Source organism: Apis mellifera, linkage group LG2, assembly GCF_003254395.2.
Source record: "Apis mellifera strain DH4 linkage group LG2, Amel_HAv3.1, whole genome shotgun sequence".
NCBI classification, from domain to species: domain Eukaryota; kingdom Metazoa; phylum Arthropoda; class Insecta; order Hymenoptera; family Apidae; genus Apis; species Apis mellifera.
Genome location: NC_037639.1, coordinates 1878613 through 1896253, shown reverse-complemented (window position 1 = coordinate 1896253; position 17641 = coordinate 1878613). Strand labels below are relative to the sequence as shown.

The 17641-nt window shown below is 14.2% G+C and overlaps 1 protein-coding gene across 2 annotated transcripts in view; it reads left to right on the top strand.

Moving 5' to 3' along the window:
- Positions 1–378: 378 nt before the first annotated feature.
- Positions 379–17641, top strand: part of LOC107965774 — a 29975-nt gene continuing 12712 nt past the window's right edge. Inside the window, exons 1-2 of one of the 2 annotated variants that reach the window (XM_026439034.1) lie at positions 379–566; positions 16073–16225. In XM_026439034.1, the coding sequence (XP_026294819.1) occupies positions 16133–16225 (93 nt within the window). In that variant the 5' untranslated portion in view covers positions 379–566; positions 16073–16132. Of the gene's footprint in view, positions 567–12595; positions 12680–16072; positions 16226–17641 lie in introns of those variants that run through there. The other variant, XM_026439035.1, reaches the window with a different exon arrangement.

Below are 17641 nucleotides of genomic sequence, written 5' to 3'. Positions count from 1 at the left end.
TATAAATATTAAAAATATATATATTTTTATGAAAAAATTAATCTAATATATATACATATCTATATATTATATAATAAAAGTTAATTAATATTATTTAATGCAATTATTTTTTATTATTTTTTTATTATATCATATAAAAATAATATTACATTATATATTAATAATATATTATTAATATATATTATATTACATTACAATATATATTATATATAACAAGAATGTATATTATATGTAATTTATTTTATTTTATTTCTCTTATTATTTTTTTTTATTTCGTTTTTTTTTTCAAATAAATAAATTTCAAAGAAATTGATTTACTTACGAGGATAACTAGTTAGTCATCATTGACCCAGGATATCAATTACTGCAAAACTAATCATTTCTATTTCAGGTTATTAGACTAATAAGTGCAAAAAAGAAGTGAATTAGAAAAGAGAAAGAAGAAGAACAAGCTGCAGAACTAACATAGTGAAAGTACTTTAAACTCGAATCACGTGCTTCAGTTCTTTTAGATATATCATCAGGTGAACTCTTACAAGCGAATGCAATATCATTTATTGATTCAGGTAGTTGTTTTAATTATCATAAATACAGTGTATATATAAAAGTTATAGTGAATGCATCAAATTAGTTCATAATATTTAAATAAATAATTGCAATATTTTTGTTAACTTTTGAAAACAAAAGTTCTGTGATAATATACATGTTGAACATTTCAGAAATTAAATTTAATATCTAATATCTAATAAATATTTTGAAAAATATATCAATATTTTTTATTATTGGTTTGTATTAACATTTTTTTCTTTAATATTATTAATATTAAATTGAATGTATAAAATGTATATATAAAATATTTAATTGAAATTATAAAAGTATAATATTTAATTTGAAAAAAGTCTGAATTTCTTTAATTATATTTATAAAAGATAATTATTATTAAGCAAAAAACATTACAAAGGAGAGTACATATTTGAATAGAAGTTTCATATCATATTTTATTATATATATATTTATTTTTCTTTCTCTCTCATATATATATATAGAGAGAGAGAGAGAGAGAGAGAGAAAGAAAAAGAGAGAGCGGGAGAGATTGTCGAAGATAATGAGTATTATCAATTCTAAAAATTAAAAAAAAAAGTAAAAACATTTATTAAGATTTATTTAATAAGATGTAAGTAAATTTGTTTTAAATAAAATGAGACAAAATAAAGGAATAATATAACAGAAATGTTTTATGAAAGTAATATGAATTATAAAAGAAATACTTCTTATAAAATTAATATTGAAATTAGCTTTTTAAATCAATTAATTAAGTTTACATAATTATAAATTTAACATGAATTCAATAAAAATATAACAATAATATAACAATAATAAAATTCAATAAAATATAACAAATCATATTTATATTAATTATATAAAAAATATTTTAAAAAATAAAAAAAAATAAAATAAAATAAAAATAAAAAATAAAAATTTATAAAAAAATAGAAAAATGAAAAAATAATTGCTCTTAATAATTATAGAATTTTATCATAAATTAAAGAATTCAATTAAAAAATTCAATATACAATTACATTCATTATACATACAATTCATTAGTCAAAAGAAAATATATAGTGTTTGATGAAATAAACATAAAAAAAAAATAATTTCGATAAAAAAGATTTATTCTTTCTTGTTTTTTCTTTTATTTTTTATTTTATTAAATTGCAAAAAATGATATAGTTATAAAAATTACAAAAAAAAAGAATATGTGTACCAAGTTCTTTAAGAAATGATCATTTGTATATCATATTGGATATAATTATATAATATAATAAAAATTTATATTATAAATTAATATAAATTATATAAAATAATATAATATTATTCTTATATATAAGAAGTTATAATAAAATTCGAATGATTTATATTTTTTAAAAAAATTATCTCAAAAACAAAGGAAAGAAATAGAAACTTATTTATATAAAAATATTTAATTATTACAAAATTTTTAGATACAAAAAAATAAATCATAAAGAATTGGAAAAGAATCTTTATTGAAAAAAATCTTATTTTTAATGAAAAAAAGTAAATTGATATGAGTTCGGTAAAAAATTTTATATTTTATTAAATACTATTTATAAATATATTTTATTAAAAAATATTGAAACGATACATAAAATTTATAAAACAAATAGAAAATTTAGAAGAACTGATAGTGAAATTATTCTATATGTATGTATATTTATATACATTTATATAATTAGAATGAAAAATAAAATTTAAACATTTTGTAAAATAAGTTATCACAAATTATTAATTCCATTGAAATTAATAAAAATTAGAAAGAAGCAGTATTTCAGCAAAAATAAAATATTACTTCAAAACTTTATTTCAAAATAATATTAAAATACAAAATACAAAAATGTAAATTATTTCTTATATTATTAATGTAAATAGAAATAAATTCTTACTAACTTTTATTAATCATATTTATCAGATTCATATTATATTTATAATTATTCAATTTTTATTATTGAATCAAGAAAATTATTGATAGTTTTATCGTTTTCTTTTTCAGTCTTAATTTTTGTTTTTTTAGTTTAAACTATATGTTTATATTTTTATTCATCATTATATATATTATATGAATAAATATATATATATATTAATACATATTATATATATGTACATAATGTGTATGATATATATATAATGTAGTATATATTTAGTATAGTTTTTATTTATTATATATTTATTTCTGAATATATATTTATATTACATAATTATTCCTGAATATCGAATAATATCGAAATCGATAAAAATATTTCATAATTAATTTTTCATTTCATGATTTTGTTAAACAATATTTATGTCCAATTTGAACAAAAATATATTATAAATATTTGAATGTGAATAAAAATGAAGAAAAATTTGATTTTTAATTAATGTTAAAATAATATAATATAATAATATAAAATAATAATGTTAACATATTTAGAATAATATTATATTTAGAGTATTATATTTAGTATTATATTTAGAATAGTATTTATATTTTAATTATATTTTAAAAATAGTTTAACTTATTATGATAAAATAAATTTAATCATAATTTTGAAACTATTACATTATATAATTTAATAGCTTATATATATATATATATATATATATATATATATATATATATATATATATATATATTATAATGTATAACAAACAAAGAATTAGAATTATTGAGAATGATATAAATTGTAATAGTATATCTTCTTTAAGAAAGAAAAGAAATGAGATTGTCAAACAAATGATTATTGTAATATTCTTTTAAAGAATAGAGAGATGATTTTTAGTTATTTCATATTTTCAAATATATCATATACATACTATAATATATATATATTTATATAATATAATATATGTAATAATATATATAATATATATTCAAGTTTTAATATATTTTCATTTTTTTTCAAAATAATATTTTTTTTTCTAATAAAAATTGCAAAAATATATCAGAATTGTTTGTGAAAAAATTTGAAATGTAAAGTTATTAATAAAAAATTATTAATAAAATATTAATAAAAAAATTAATATTTTATAATTTTAAACGTCAATTTTGAATTTATATATTTATAATTTTAGCCGAAATGGATGTTTATAATATAAATAAAATTTATAATACATAATATATGTTAATAGTAAATAAATATTATCTATCTATTATTACATATACTATCTACTATTACATATTATCTATCTACTACTACATACATATATTCAGATAAAAAAAAAAAAAAGCATTCATCATTTATTTGTATCAATTTTTATTTTTAAAATTTATCTTATATAATTATATGTACAATTTATTATATTTTATACGATATTTTATACAATATTTTAAAAAATTTTGAAATTATAATTTTTAAAAAAAAATGTTATTTTTATAAAAACAATTTTTTTATAAAAAAAAATTACATACATTATAAAATGATCAATAATTGCTGATACAACTAGAAAAGGAATATTTCTACATCAAAAAATAAATCGAAAATATACAATTAAATTTTATAAAAATTATGACATATTGTTTTTGGAAAAATCGATTTTAAATATTTACGAAGTAAACGTATATTTGATTCATTGTAGTAATTCTTTCGATTCAATGTTTATTATGTTAAATAATTAAGAATGTATAATAAAAGAAAATATTAACTTAAAATAAATTTTATTATTAAAAATTATATAAAATGTTAGAAATATTGAATATTTTGTTGAATATATAATCTATTCTACAAATTAAATTTCTGTGAATGTTTTTTAATTATTTTGTTGTTTTATTGATTGAACACGAAACTGATTCTTTCTTTTAATTAATCTAAATTTGTAATTTCTTGCGAATAAATATTGACTTTTTTTTTTGAAGATTAGATTGATATAATGAAATTTGTTTTTCTCACTTTACTTTATTTGACTTTTTATATCAAATTCAGATAGATTCACATAAAATCAGTTATTTATTATGCATAAATTATATTGTATTATAAAACACAATGTTGTTCGTAAAATACAATTCGACAACATTTTCAATAATTCCTATAATAATAAAATTTATCATAAATTAATATTCTATTTTATTCTTAACTATCTAATATAATAAACATAAATCTGAAGAGAAAAAAATAGAACGAGATACATTAGTCAAATGTCAGCGAATATTTAAAATTGATGTTTTCAAAAATTAAATTTTATACGAAAAAATTTTATTTTATACGTTTGATTAATTTTTTTGATATAGAATTACTTTTTTTCCTATCGTACTCTACAGTCATATATAGAAATAAATAAAAAAAATATACGTTATAAGGAAAAAATTTTATATTTCATTTATAATATTAAATTTTATATTTTCTTTAATCTATATTTTATATTTCCTTTTCTTTATATTTTTAAGTTTAATATACATATTAAAAAAAATTGCAGAAATAATTCCTATAAGAAATGATTAAGGAGTTATATTATCTATACAAATTTCAAATAAAAATTCCTTTTTTACATAAATATTCTCTTATGATAAATCTTTCTGTACATTAAATTTTTAGAAATAATATAAAAAAATTATTATGAAAAAAGTAAAGTAAAAACTTAATTATATTATTTTTAATTATATATTTAATCTTCATATGACTATTACATTCAAAAATAATAATATCATAATATAATCTTAATATTCAATTTTCATTTGAAATTTTTTGTTATAAATAATAATACTGAGAAAACCAAAACATCAAAATCAGATCACTCTATATTTCAATTTATTAATAAATTTATAAATAATATTAATAATTTATAAATAATATTTATAAATAAATACAAAACTTATGAATAATTAATATAAAATTTAAAAAAAAATTTATAAATTTATTTTTTAAATATAATATTTTATAAATACTTTTATATTATAACTTAATAATAAAAAAAATATTGATCATATTTTTGCTTTAGTATTTAGCATTTTATTTAGATACATATTTTATTGAAATATATGTTTTAAAAAATAATATTGTTAGAAATATTTTAATAATTGAAAAATGTAAAATTAAAAAAATTATTTATTAAAATAATTTTTATTAAAAATTAAAAAAATAATTCTCTCCTAATCAAAATAAAAAATATAGAAAAATATAGAAGGAATAGAAAGATTTTTTTTCTTAACTAATGAATTAACTTTTTTAAATACATATATTTGGAGTAAAATATATAATGTATCATTTACATTGAAAATTTCTGTATTGCATTATTTATATTTATAAAATCTATATTCTGTGTAATTTTAATTATATATGTATATTATATGTATTATATGTAATTTTGACTATATATATGTATATTACTACAAAAAATAATAAAATTAATATATAAATTAGTATAATAAAATATGAAAAATCATACATTTATATTGTAACTTTTGTATTTTTTTTTCTTTACAGTAATTAAAAAGAATTAAATATTTAAGTGTTTTTTAATTGTTTAAAAGAATTTAAAAATTATTTTGTTTGTATTACGTGTAATTGGTTTGTCAAATAAGTTTTGAAATTGTTCTATTAATTATTTCAATTTTAATTATGAGAATCAAAAAATATTTGAAAGTACTAAATCAGAAGAATAAAGAGAATAATTAAGATATATAACAATATATCATAATAATATAACAATAAAATATGAAATTATAAAAATTTCTTTTTTGTTAAAAATCATTATTAGTGATTTGCAATCTTGAGATGATAACTGTTACGCGAAATTTCATTTGAATATATATCAATAACAATTTTTTTATAAAAAATAAAAAAGAAATTTATATTTCCAAAATTTCTTTATTTTTGTGATTTAACATCAATAGATTTGATTGCATAATTAAAATTAAAATTGAAAAATAAATTCAATTTCAATTTGAATTAACTGCAATAAATCTAAATCAAATCTTAAATTAATCCAATTCAATCTATTCCATTGACAGAATTTAAATTATAAATATAAAGTTTAATAGTTTCTATAAGGATTAAACTTTATTTACTATGCAATATAAAATAAAATTTCTATTTTATTATTATTGCTATTAAATTTATATATATATATAATATATATCCTAAAAATATTAGAACATCTGTAAACTGAAGATTCTTGAAAATTTATTATATTATATTAGATTAAGCTATGCGTTTTATAATTGATCAATATTTTCTAATAACCCATAATATCATAATAATTATAAATATTTTTAATATTTCATTAATAAAATTATAACGAAAGTTTTTACAAAAAAAAATGTTTGAAATTATCTCAGGAAATTTCCAATTTGCGAATGTTCTGACATTTTTGAAAACACATTTTTTTTTATATTTATTTAAAAATCATTATTTTTTTTTATAATACAATATTACTTTTTATTTTCTTTATATATAACAATTTATATTTATATTTTACAATAAAAGTTAATTACAAAATCAATATGTTATCCAGGAATATTGATTTTACAATATTTTGATCGCTATATTCAACGTTAAAGTTGCATTCAATGCGGGCTACAAATATTTGGTTAGTTAGGCAATAGAAACGATTTGTTTTCTTTTTTTTTAAGTAAAAAAACAAGAAAAAATATATGATATAAGTATATATTTAGTTTTATTATTATAATCTTATTATTACAAATCCTTACAAATTATAAATTTAAGTTAAATTTAATACAAACCTAATTTAAATTTATCTATACTTATCTTAAATATCAAAAATATTTACAAGATGTTCTTTTTTTCTCTCTCAAAAAGTTTCCATTATATTCTTAAAAACAAAAAAAATTATCATAATTTCATGAATTTTTTATTAAATAATTAAGATGGAACATATAACAACATTTAAAAATTATTCAGAATATTTAGACAAGATATTACATTTTAATGATATTTAATTAATCATTTTATTATATTATTGAAATCGATAAGAAAACGTTTTTTAAATATATTATAAATTAAATATTATATATTATAAATTATATATATATATTATAAATTATATTATATATTATATATTATAAATTAAATATTATATATTATATAATATTTAATAATATTCAAAAAAGAATTAATTATAGTGATTATTTTTAAAATCGATTTATTTTTATTTTTTATTTTTAAAAATATAAAATGTAAAATATATATTGAAAAAATAATATAAAAAAAGAGAAGAATATTTTATTTAAATTATTATTAGATATTTAAAAAAAAGATATATCATAAATAATGAAAAAAAATTTATGAAAGAAAGACACTTCTTTTAAAAAGAAAATAGCATAAATAGTATTATTACTATTTTATTACGATAATTGATAAAAATATAAATTTAATAATAGATAAAATTTCTAAGGTTTGTAAAAATGAATTTAATGCATAAAACTTAGATAGAAATAATGAAAAAATTAATAATAATATAATACAGTAAAATAAATAATAACAGAATAAATAAAATAATAAGATAAATTAGTTTGTTTAAATATTATTAGATAATATTTCGAATAAAAGTTAAATGATTTTAAAGAGCATATAAGTTTTTTCATAGATCGATACATAAAGAATTTGTTTTCTTAATATATAGAATAATTTTGTTTTCTTAAATGAAATTAAATATTTTTTATATATTATTACAAATATATATATATATTATTACAATTATATATTATTTATATATATTATTACAAACTAATAAAATATTTTAAATAATCACATTATCTTGTTTTTAATAATTAATAATTTTGTAATGTTTTTTAATAAATTTTATTATATTAATTTTATAATTATTTAATATTAATTATTTAATGTTATAATTTTATAATTTTATAATATATATTAATCAATTTCTTATTATTCTTTATATTTTATAATTTTCTAATTATATATATTTGTATAATATATTTTCTATATTTCTTTATATTCTTTATATTCTTATATTCTTATATTTCTATAAATAATTTATTTGTTTTCTACAAAATAAAAATTTAATAATTTTAAAATTTAATAATATTAATCATAAAATCATAGATATGAGGGAAAAGAAACTAGAAATTTAATTAAGTCTCTAAAAATAAAAAATTATTTATTATTATATTATATATCATCCGATGTTAAAAATATTTTTCTATTTAATACTTAATAAATATAAAATACATTATGAATAAAGAATGTATTGTTGATACTATAATAGATTTCTTTGTCAAAGAAATCTTTCGCTACATTGGTAATTCAAAGATTAAAAAATTTTTTACTTCTATCTATTCAAAATGCCATCAATAGAAGATAATATAAGTATGAGAAAACTTTCACCTTTTTTATATTTCAGCTTTCACGTAATTGATGCAGTTCCCATGTACAAATATAATTTAGAAATTCTTAAAATCATTACTAAGATATTCGTTATAAAAATACAGATTCAATTTCTTGACAAGTTTTCACACATTATTTACTTCTAATAATTAAATTATTTTTTACTATTCCTTGCAAACAAATGAAATATATATTATAAAATAGACCTATCTAATTGAAAAATATAATGATTTATTAAATAAGATTAAATTATATTATTATAATTCTTTCAGTTTTTTTTATACATATTACTGAATATATATTTATTTTTTTCTATTTGACACGCTTTATTAATAACATTAAAATCAAATTTTTAAATAGTGTAATTTATTTAAAAGAAACTAAATTTAAGATACTTCATTATTACAAATTTCAAATATTATTTTATTTTCTTTATTTATAAATATATTATATTATAAATATATTAAGTTAAATTAATAATTTCATAAATTTGTTTGTAAATTGTAATTTCTTTTTTAATATTCTTTTCCTTATATAATATTTTTGTAATTATTTAATAATATATTATATAATAATATATTTGACCTTATAAAGAAATGACATTTAGTATTAATGAATTTTCTAATTTTTAAAATATTTTAAAATTTTTTAACAACTTTTGTTGCAATTATTCTTAAATTGTTCTTAATTAATAAAGAAATGATAAAATAATTATTAATTTTTTATGTTTTTTACACTACACATTTGGTAATGTTTTTGTAATTCAATATCATTGTATAATATGTGATATTTTATACAAATTTTTTTATGTTATAATATTTATATATTTATATTTTAATAATTTATGAAATATAACTATAGAAATACTTATTACGTATATATTTTTGCTATTTTTAAAATATTTATTAAAATTTTAATGGAATTACAATTTTTTTTCTAAATTATTATTGATTTTGAAGAATATAAAGAAAAAAATATAAATAAAATAAGATATAAAGATTGTATTTCACATATTATAATAATGAAAAGACTTTTCCAGAAATCATTAATAGTTATCTGTCAATTTTATTTATTTAACGAATATTAAGACCATAATAAAAAATTTCTATATGCGTTTATTAAAGTAAAATTTAATTTAATTTAAAGAATATTTAAAAAATCAACAAAATAATATAATTATATAGTTTTAATATATATATATATATATATATATAGTTTTATTAATGAAGATTTAAAGTATTTATGTTAAAATTTTATTTTATTACGATAAAATTAGGAAAAATGAAATGATAAATTGATAGAAATATGAGATATTTGACTAATAATAATATTATTTTAAAATTTTAAATTAAAATTTTAAATATATATATAATTTTAAATATATATATAAATATATATATATATATATATTTAACATTAATATATAATTATATTAATTTATAATTACATTTTTAATATAATTTTAAATTAAATTAAATTTAAAATTTTTTTTTTTTAAATTTTAAGACAAATTATAGAAATATATTGTTTATTGTGCTAATTAAAATTCATCATTTATATAATTATTCAGAAAGTACAATTTAGATATGCTATTATGAAAAATAATAAGAATAAATTGTATTTGACACTGTATATTATATTTATATATTCATTTCTATTAATACATTCTATCAATATTTTTATTAATATTTTAAGACGGTTACAAAATTTACTTTCTTCAAAAATGACAATGTCTCATATTACTCATATATTATCCAAATTTGTACTAATTTAATTTTATATTTATTAAAAAAAATTTTATAAAATTTATAATATTTATTTTTATATTGTATGTTCCATATGAAATTCCTCAAATTTTTTTACTTGATTAAAAATATTTCATATTTTTCATATTTTATACATATTATTTATTTATTAAAATTATATTAATAAATGAAATATTACGATATTTTTTTTTTAAATTTATTATTGTACGAATACTTTTTAGATTTACTCTATTCACAATTTATTTAGTTATGTATAATTAAAGTAGTAGAATTTTTTATCAAAATGATGTTTTTATTTTTTTATTATTTTTTTAAAGTATTAATTATAATATTTTTGGAATATGACTTGATTTTATTTTTTGAGAAGGGATTTCGACAAAATTGATTTGAAGAAATCAAAAAAAAGATTCAAATAATTTTTTATCAAATTCAATGAATATTAATAAAATTCGAAATTTCTTTTTTATTTTTCTTTTTTATTCTATAATGCAATAATCTTTTTTAACAATATATATTATAAAATAATAGATTATTCTATAAGTTCATTTCATTATTTGTATATACAGTTCTGATAGCTATGATTTGAGAAATATAAGTATTATAATTTTTTCTTTTATAAATTGTTTTGTAAACTTTTAAAAATGTTAATTATTATTTATTTATTGAAATCTTATTAATAGGCTTATATATTAATAAAGCTTTATATGTTTTTATTGAAATTAATTACTAGGAATATTTTCACATCAATTTCTATTTTTAAGCATTTTTTATTAATAATTTTTTATAATGAACATATCAAAAATATCTTCTCTTTAAAATTAAAATCAAGATCATTGAATTTATCTTCTATGTAATTTTTTAAGTAATTTTGTATTTGCAATATCGAAAAAAAAGTGATCTTTGTTTAAATAATCTATACTTTTTTATATCATATAAAATCATTATTATATATATTATATATATATAATATGTTTATATGTATTATATATATTATATATATGCTATATAATGAAATAAAAAAACCTTCAAAATAAAAAACTTTTTGTTTTTTTCAAAATAAAAAATAAAAGAAATATTTTAAATATTTCAATATGTTTAATAATTAATGTTTACAATAATTTTTTTTAGTAATTAAATTTTTTTTTCTTTCTATAAAATTAGCAAATATGATTTATCTTTTCTTACCAAGTCAATTAATAATAAACAATAACTTATTTTTTTTATTAATTATTTACTAGTTTTTTTAGCCGATTTCAGAATTTAAATTCGAAATGATGATCGGTTTATACTCGTGCAAATTTTTGCTAATAATAATGATCCAATGAAGTTAAATACATATAACAATCGATTTCACTGAGGAATGATTTCGATTCTTACTAATTCTTATAAAATTATTTAATTCATAATTAAGAAAAAAATTGAAATGAAAATATATAATCATATTTATCTGATTAATGACATATAATGAGTTGGGATACATTTCGTGATCTTATTCAAATTTATTATTCAGAAATTTTTAGTGATAAACATAAAAATATATAAATATATTTCTGTTTTATATTATTTTTTATTCTCTTCTTTCTTGTGCAATCAAAATAAAATTAATATACAATTACATTTTTATTAAACATTACAATTTGAAATATTGAATTATGTCTAAATGTATTATATCTAATAATGTATTATAAGACAATAGAAATTTATGTATAAATTTATTATTTAAATTAAATCAAAATTTATTTCAATTAAATGTATTCAATTAATTATTTTAGTAGAGTTTAGTGTAAAAAAGTTTAGTGTAAAAAATGTTTATGTTGTCTATATACTTTAATAAACTATATCAGATTTTTTTGTCCAAAAGTTGGCAGCGATTGTAAAGAATTATTTATTAATTAATTATTAATATTATTAATTATTAATTAATTATTAATTATTAATTAATAATTTATTAATTAATAAAAATATCTTATAAAGGTTTATCAGGTTTTTGACTAAAATAATTTGGATTATTTTCTAAGAAATTAGTTTTTTAATATTGCATTACATGCTCAAAAAGTAAGTAGAAGTTTTTTAGAAGATTATTAAAATTTTGTCAATATTAAGTTAAAAATTAAATCTTATCGGTTTAAAGTTAAATCTTTTTTAGATTTAATTTATATATTATTTATTTTACTTGTTTAGTAAATAAACATATATTTTACTTGTTTGGGAAATAAGAGTGGAATTAATATTTCTAATTTTTTTTTCATTTATTCATTTCCATCTTACATTGAAAGATTTTTCAAAATATTTGAAAAAAATTACTACTTTTTCTTTGTTCGTTTTAATCCATTTTCCATTTTTTTCTTTTCAATTTAATGGCATTGATTTTATTGGTTGTTTTTTTTATTTTTATAATAGCTTGTCGAAATGAATAATCTATATTTTCAAGTAATATCAAGTTTTTCAGATATTTTTTTATGAGATTGTTTTTCTTTTAAGCATTTGAATAGTGAATATACTATTAATTACTATTATTGTCTTTTAAGTGATCTTTAACGATTTAATTATTTAATAATATTTTTATAATTTTTAAAGAATAATATTAAAAAATAATTATATATAATATTATAAATTTATATATAATACTAATTTTTATTTTTGACGCAGATTTTCATACAATTTGTTTGTATCAAAATATTAAATTGCTCTACTGCATTATTTATATTTTTTTTTATTTTTAATGAAATATTTAACTAAAACAAATTATTAATAATTTTATGAAATTTGCCCTAATCAATTTTAGCGTGAAGTATTAATGGTTTTTTTTTTATTAGCTTGAAAATAAAATATTAATTGGTGCAATTGTATATTGCAGAATTGGGATAAACATATTTTAATAATAATTTTATTTTTTGTCTTTTATTATAAATAAATTTAACAGATCTGGTTTCAATAATTTCTATTATTACATCAGATATATTGATTCGTTCATTGTGTATCAATTATTATAATCAATAAATATAATTCGTTAAATATAATACTATTTTGTTCAATTGAATGTCTCTTGTTCTTCAATGTATATTTAAAATGTATATTTAAAAATTTTTTTGTATAATGAACTTGTGATTTACTTATAATCGAATGAAAAAAGATTATTTATATATTTTTATTTTATATATTTACATTATATATTTTCATTATATATATTTTATTTATATATTTACTAATTAAATTATCTGAGTAGTTTGTAAATCGTTAAAATAATTAGTAAAGCCAAATACTCCATCATTATATTCATAATATTATATTCCTTATTCACTGATTGACATGCTTTATTTTTATGATTATTGTTAATTCTGAGCATTGCCGTTTGAATAATTTATGAAGTATATATTAATCTCGAGTATAAAAAAAATTATTTAATATAAAAATAATATGAATAAAACTATTTCATTAAAATTATTGACTTTTTTTACTTATTGTTACTATAGATAAATTTAACTTTATATAATTATATAATTAATTATATAATTACTAATATTTTACACATATTAAATATTTTACAATTATTATTAAAATTAAAATTAAACATATATTTTATATTTTTATAATTTATGATTTTTTTCAAAAAATAACATAGTATATATTATACAAATAAATATGTTATAAATAATGTACACAAGTATATCATAACATAAGTATATCTAGATAACATATAACAAAATTAAAATAAGATAGCTAAATTATTATTAAAATTTTAATTATGATAATTATATTAATTATTTTGGAAATAAATGCAATTGAAAATTTTTAAACTTCACTTTTTTATTTAATGTTATCATTTAAACAATTATTTAAATTGATACGCAATTTTATTTAATGATTAATATTCATTAGAAAGATTTCATTTTACAATATACAGTATATATATTTAAGTAGAAAATATTAATTTAAAATTTTTCATAATTTATTAATTTTATTATAATATTTGTTGTAATATATAATAATAATTTTATAATTAACATTTATATAAATTATTTATATATTCACTATATCATAATATAATTCGTACAAATTTATATAAATTAATTATATAAAAATATAAAAAATATAAACAGAAAATGTATAATAAACAGATTTTAATAAACATTTATAAATTTTAGAAATTGCATGTACAATAGATCACGAAAGTAATAATTTTTTATTTTTTAATAAAATATTTTTAATTTTTAACGAAACTTTGTAAAACATAATAATCTATATATAATTTTTTTTATTAAAATAATGTTTTAAGAAAGTGAAATCAATTTCCATTTCATTTCTTACTTATCGAATAACTTTGATATGAGATCGAACAAAATTATAAATTGCAAAATTTAATGCTCTATCATACTATTACGAAAAAAATTGTTGGGTAAACTTTTAATCAAAAAATTAAAAAATAAAACTTTAAAGATTAATTTCACTTCCTTGCAAATTTTTCGTCAACAAATAAATTATTTTAAATATAATTTCTTTGTAATTTATTTATTTTTGTTTGTCTTATTATATATTAAATAATAAATATAAAAAATGGTATAATATATATATATATATATATATATATGATATAAGTTATATATAAGTATTATATTTATTATATATAAATATTGTATTTATTTAAACAAATTATTTTTCAATTTTTTATATTAAATATTATAAAACAAAATGAAAATATTAATTATATTTTAAATTATAAAGAAAAGACTTATAATTTATGTTAAAGAAATTGATAAAAATTAAATATTGCATGTAATAATATATAAAATATATGTATATGTATACATGTTTCTGAAATCATGGATGTTTCTATAAAAATAAATCAAAAATAAAAAATAATATATATTTACAATATAATATTACATACATATATTTATATGATAATATTTTTACATTTAAAGTTTCATTTTTAAATAAATTAATAAATCAAATTTATTTAAAAAAAATTTTTAAATACAAATAAAATGAGTTATGAAAATAAAAATGAATTATTGATAGAAGATGATTCTACATATGAAAAAAAGCAAAAAATATATAACATTTTTTTATATCTGAATACATAAAAATAAAAAAATTTTTTTAAATTTAAAAATTAATTTTTTATTATTTGAAAATTTATTTAAATTTTCGAAAAAATTAAACTTTCACTAACTGATAATAAATTTACAGTTTTGATTTTCTTAAAAATAAAGATATAAGCGGTAACATTTTATTTTATTTTGTATAATTTTTATTTATTTTCATATATAGAATTATCTGTTATCGAAATTCATAATTATTATTCAAGTTATAAATTCTTATGTTTATTATTACTTTTTATTTAAGTACATATAAATAATATTAATATAATATAATAATTATAAACTTTATAAACTAATTTTATAATAATTAAAAATTTATATTCATATATTCGTTTCAATATTTTAGGAAATAAAATCTACAAAAAAGATGTTTTTGATTATACCAATGTAAAATAATAATTAACAAATGTTCATTAGAATGAAGACAATTGGAAAACAAAATTGGTTTTATTTAATATCTATCACTACATTTCTCATGATATGCGTCGTTGCCGAAAAGGTAAGTATTTACAAGACAAATATATTCTATTATCTATTCTATTATTTGCTAAATAATTAATAGATATATATTTATATTAATAATATTGATAAAAAATAATCATGTATTTCATTTATTAAAATTATTGCATCATTAGAAATATTAATAATGTATATTATATAATACACATAATATTTAATATAAACATTATGAATAAAAATTATTTAACATTCAATAATAATAATAATAATAAAATTGAATATTATATTCTATAAAATTGTTAAATTAGACTTTTTCCAATAAAAGTCAAAATTATTTTTTTTTATATTTTCTTAATGATTCGTGTAATTTTTAATACAATAATAATAATATTTAATACAAATTGTATCATAAAAATTTAATGATAAATAAATTAGATTTCTAGATATCTACGAATTTTTATAGCTTTTTAATTTTTATCTAAAAGATAAAGTTTTCCTTATCAATTTTACTGATTTTTGATTGTGTTATATAAATATATTTTTATACTTTGTTAAAAGTATTTCGATGTGTTTGTTGCACTCTTAATGCTATTTCAATTTAATAATATAATAGAGTCTAGTTAAAATAATTTAAATTTAAGTAAAATAATTGTTGCTTATTATAGAATAAATTTTTCAATGGATGAAATTACTTTATGTTACTTAGTTGCTGATTGATTTTCTATTTTTTCAGAATTCAATCTCTTTGTCATTAAAATATCATTAATTACAATAGTAATTTTCTTTTTTCTTTGGAAACTAATTGAAAAATATATTGATAGTTATGTTTAATCTTTTCATGTTTATCAAACATTCTTGTTGAAAAGCGTGGGACAATATCTGGAGCTTCGCATTTCAAAATAAAATTTTTCGATAAAAATGCTTCGATCAAAGAGATCATTACAAATTGCTAAGTTATCTTATTGAAAAATCCGATTTGTAATATGTTTACTATTATTGAATGCAGAAAAAAGATCTCAAAGCATAGATATTTATTGCTTTAAAATAAAAATTTCTCAATTCAAAAATAATCTCATTTTTTATTTATGTTATAATTAGAAAAAATCGATTTCTTTGGACATATTGTTGTGATATACATTCACTGTAAAAAAATCGAAAAATTTAAATTTAATTTAATAAAAATTTATATTAATCTAAAAATACGATTGTATCATATAAAATCTCAATATAATTAAAAGTTTAAATTTTAATTATCTTTAACATGATTTTGTTGTCATTTTATTATTATTATTTCATTATTATTATTTATTATTATATTTATATTGATTATTAAATTGATAATAAATATGATATAGTTATTATCAATTATTATTAATTATTATCAATTAATTGAATATTGTTCAATTTTTATTCATTACATTTTTTTATTAAATTAACAGAAAAAAATTGTAATGAT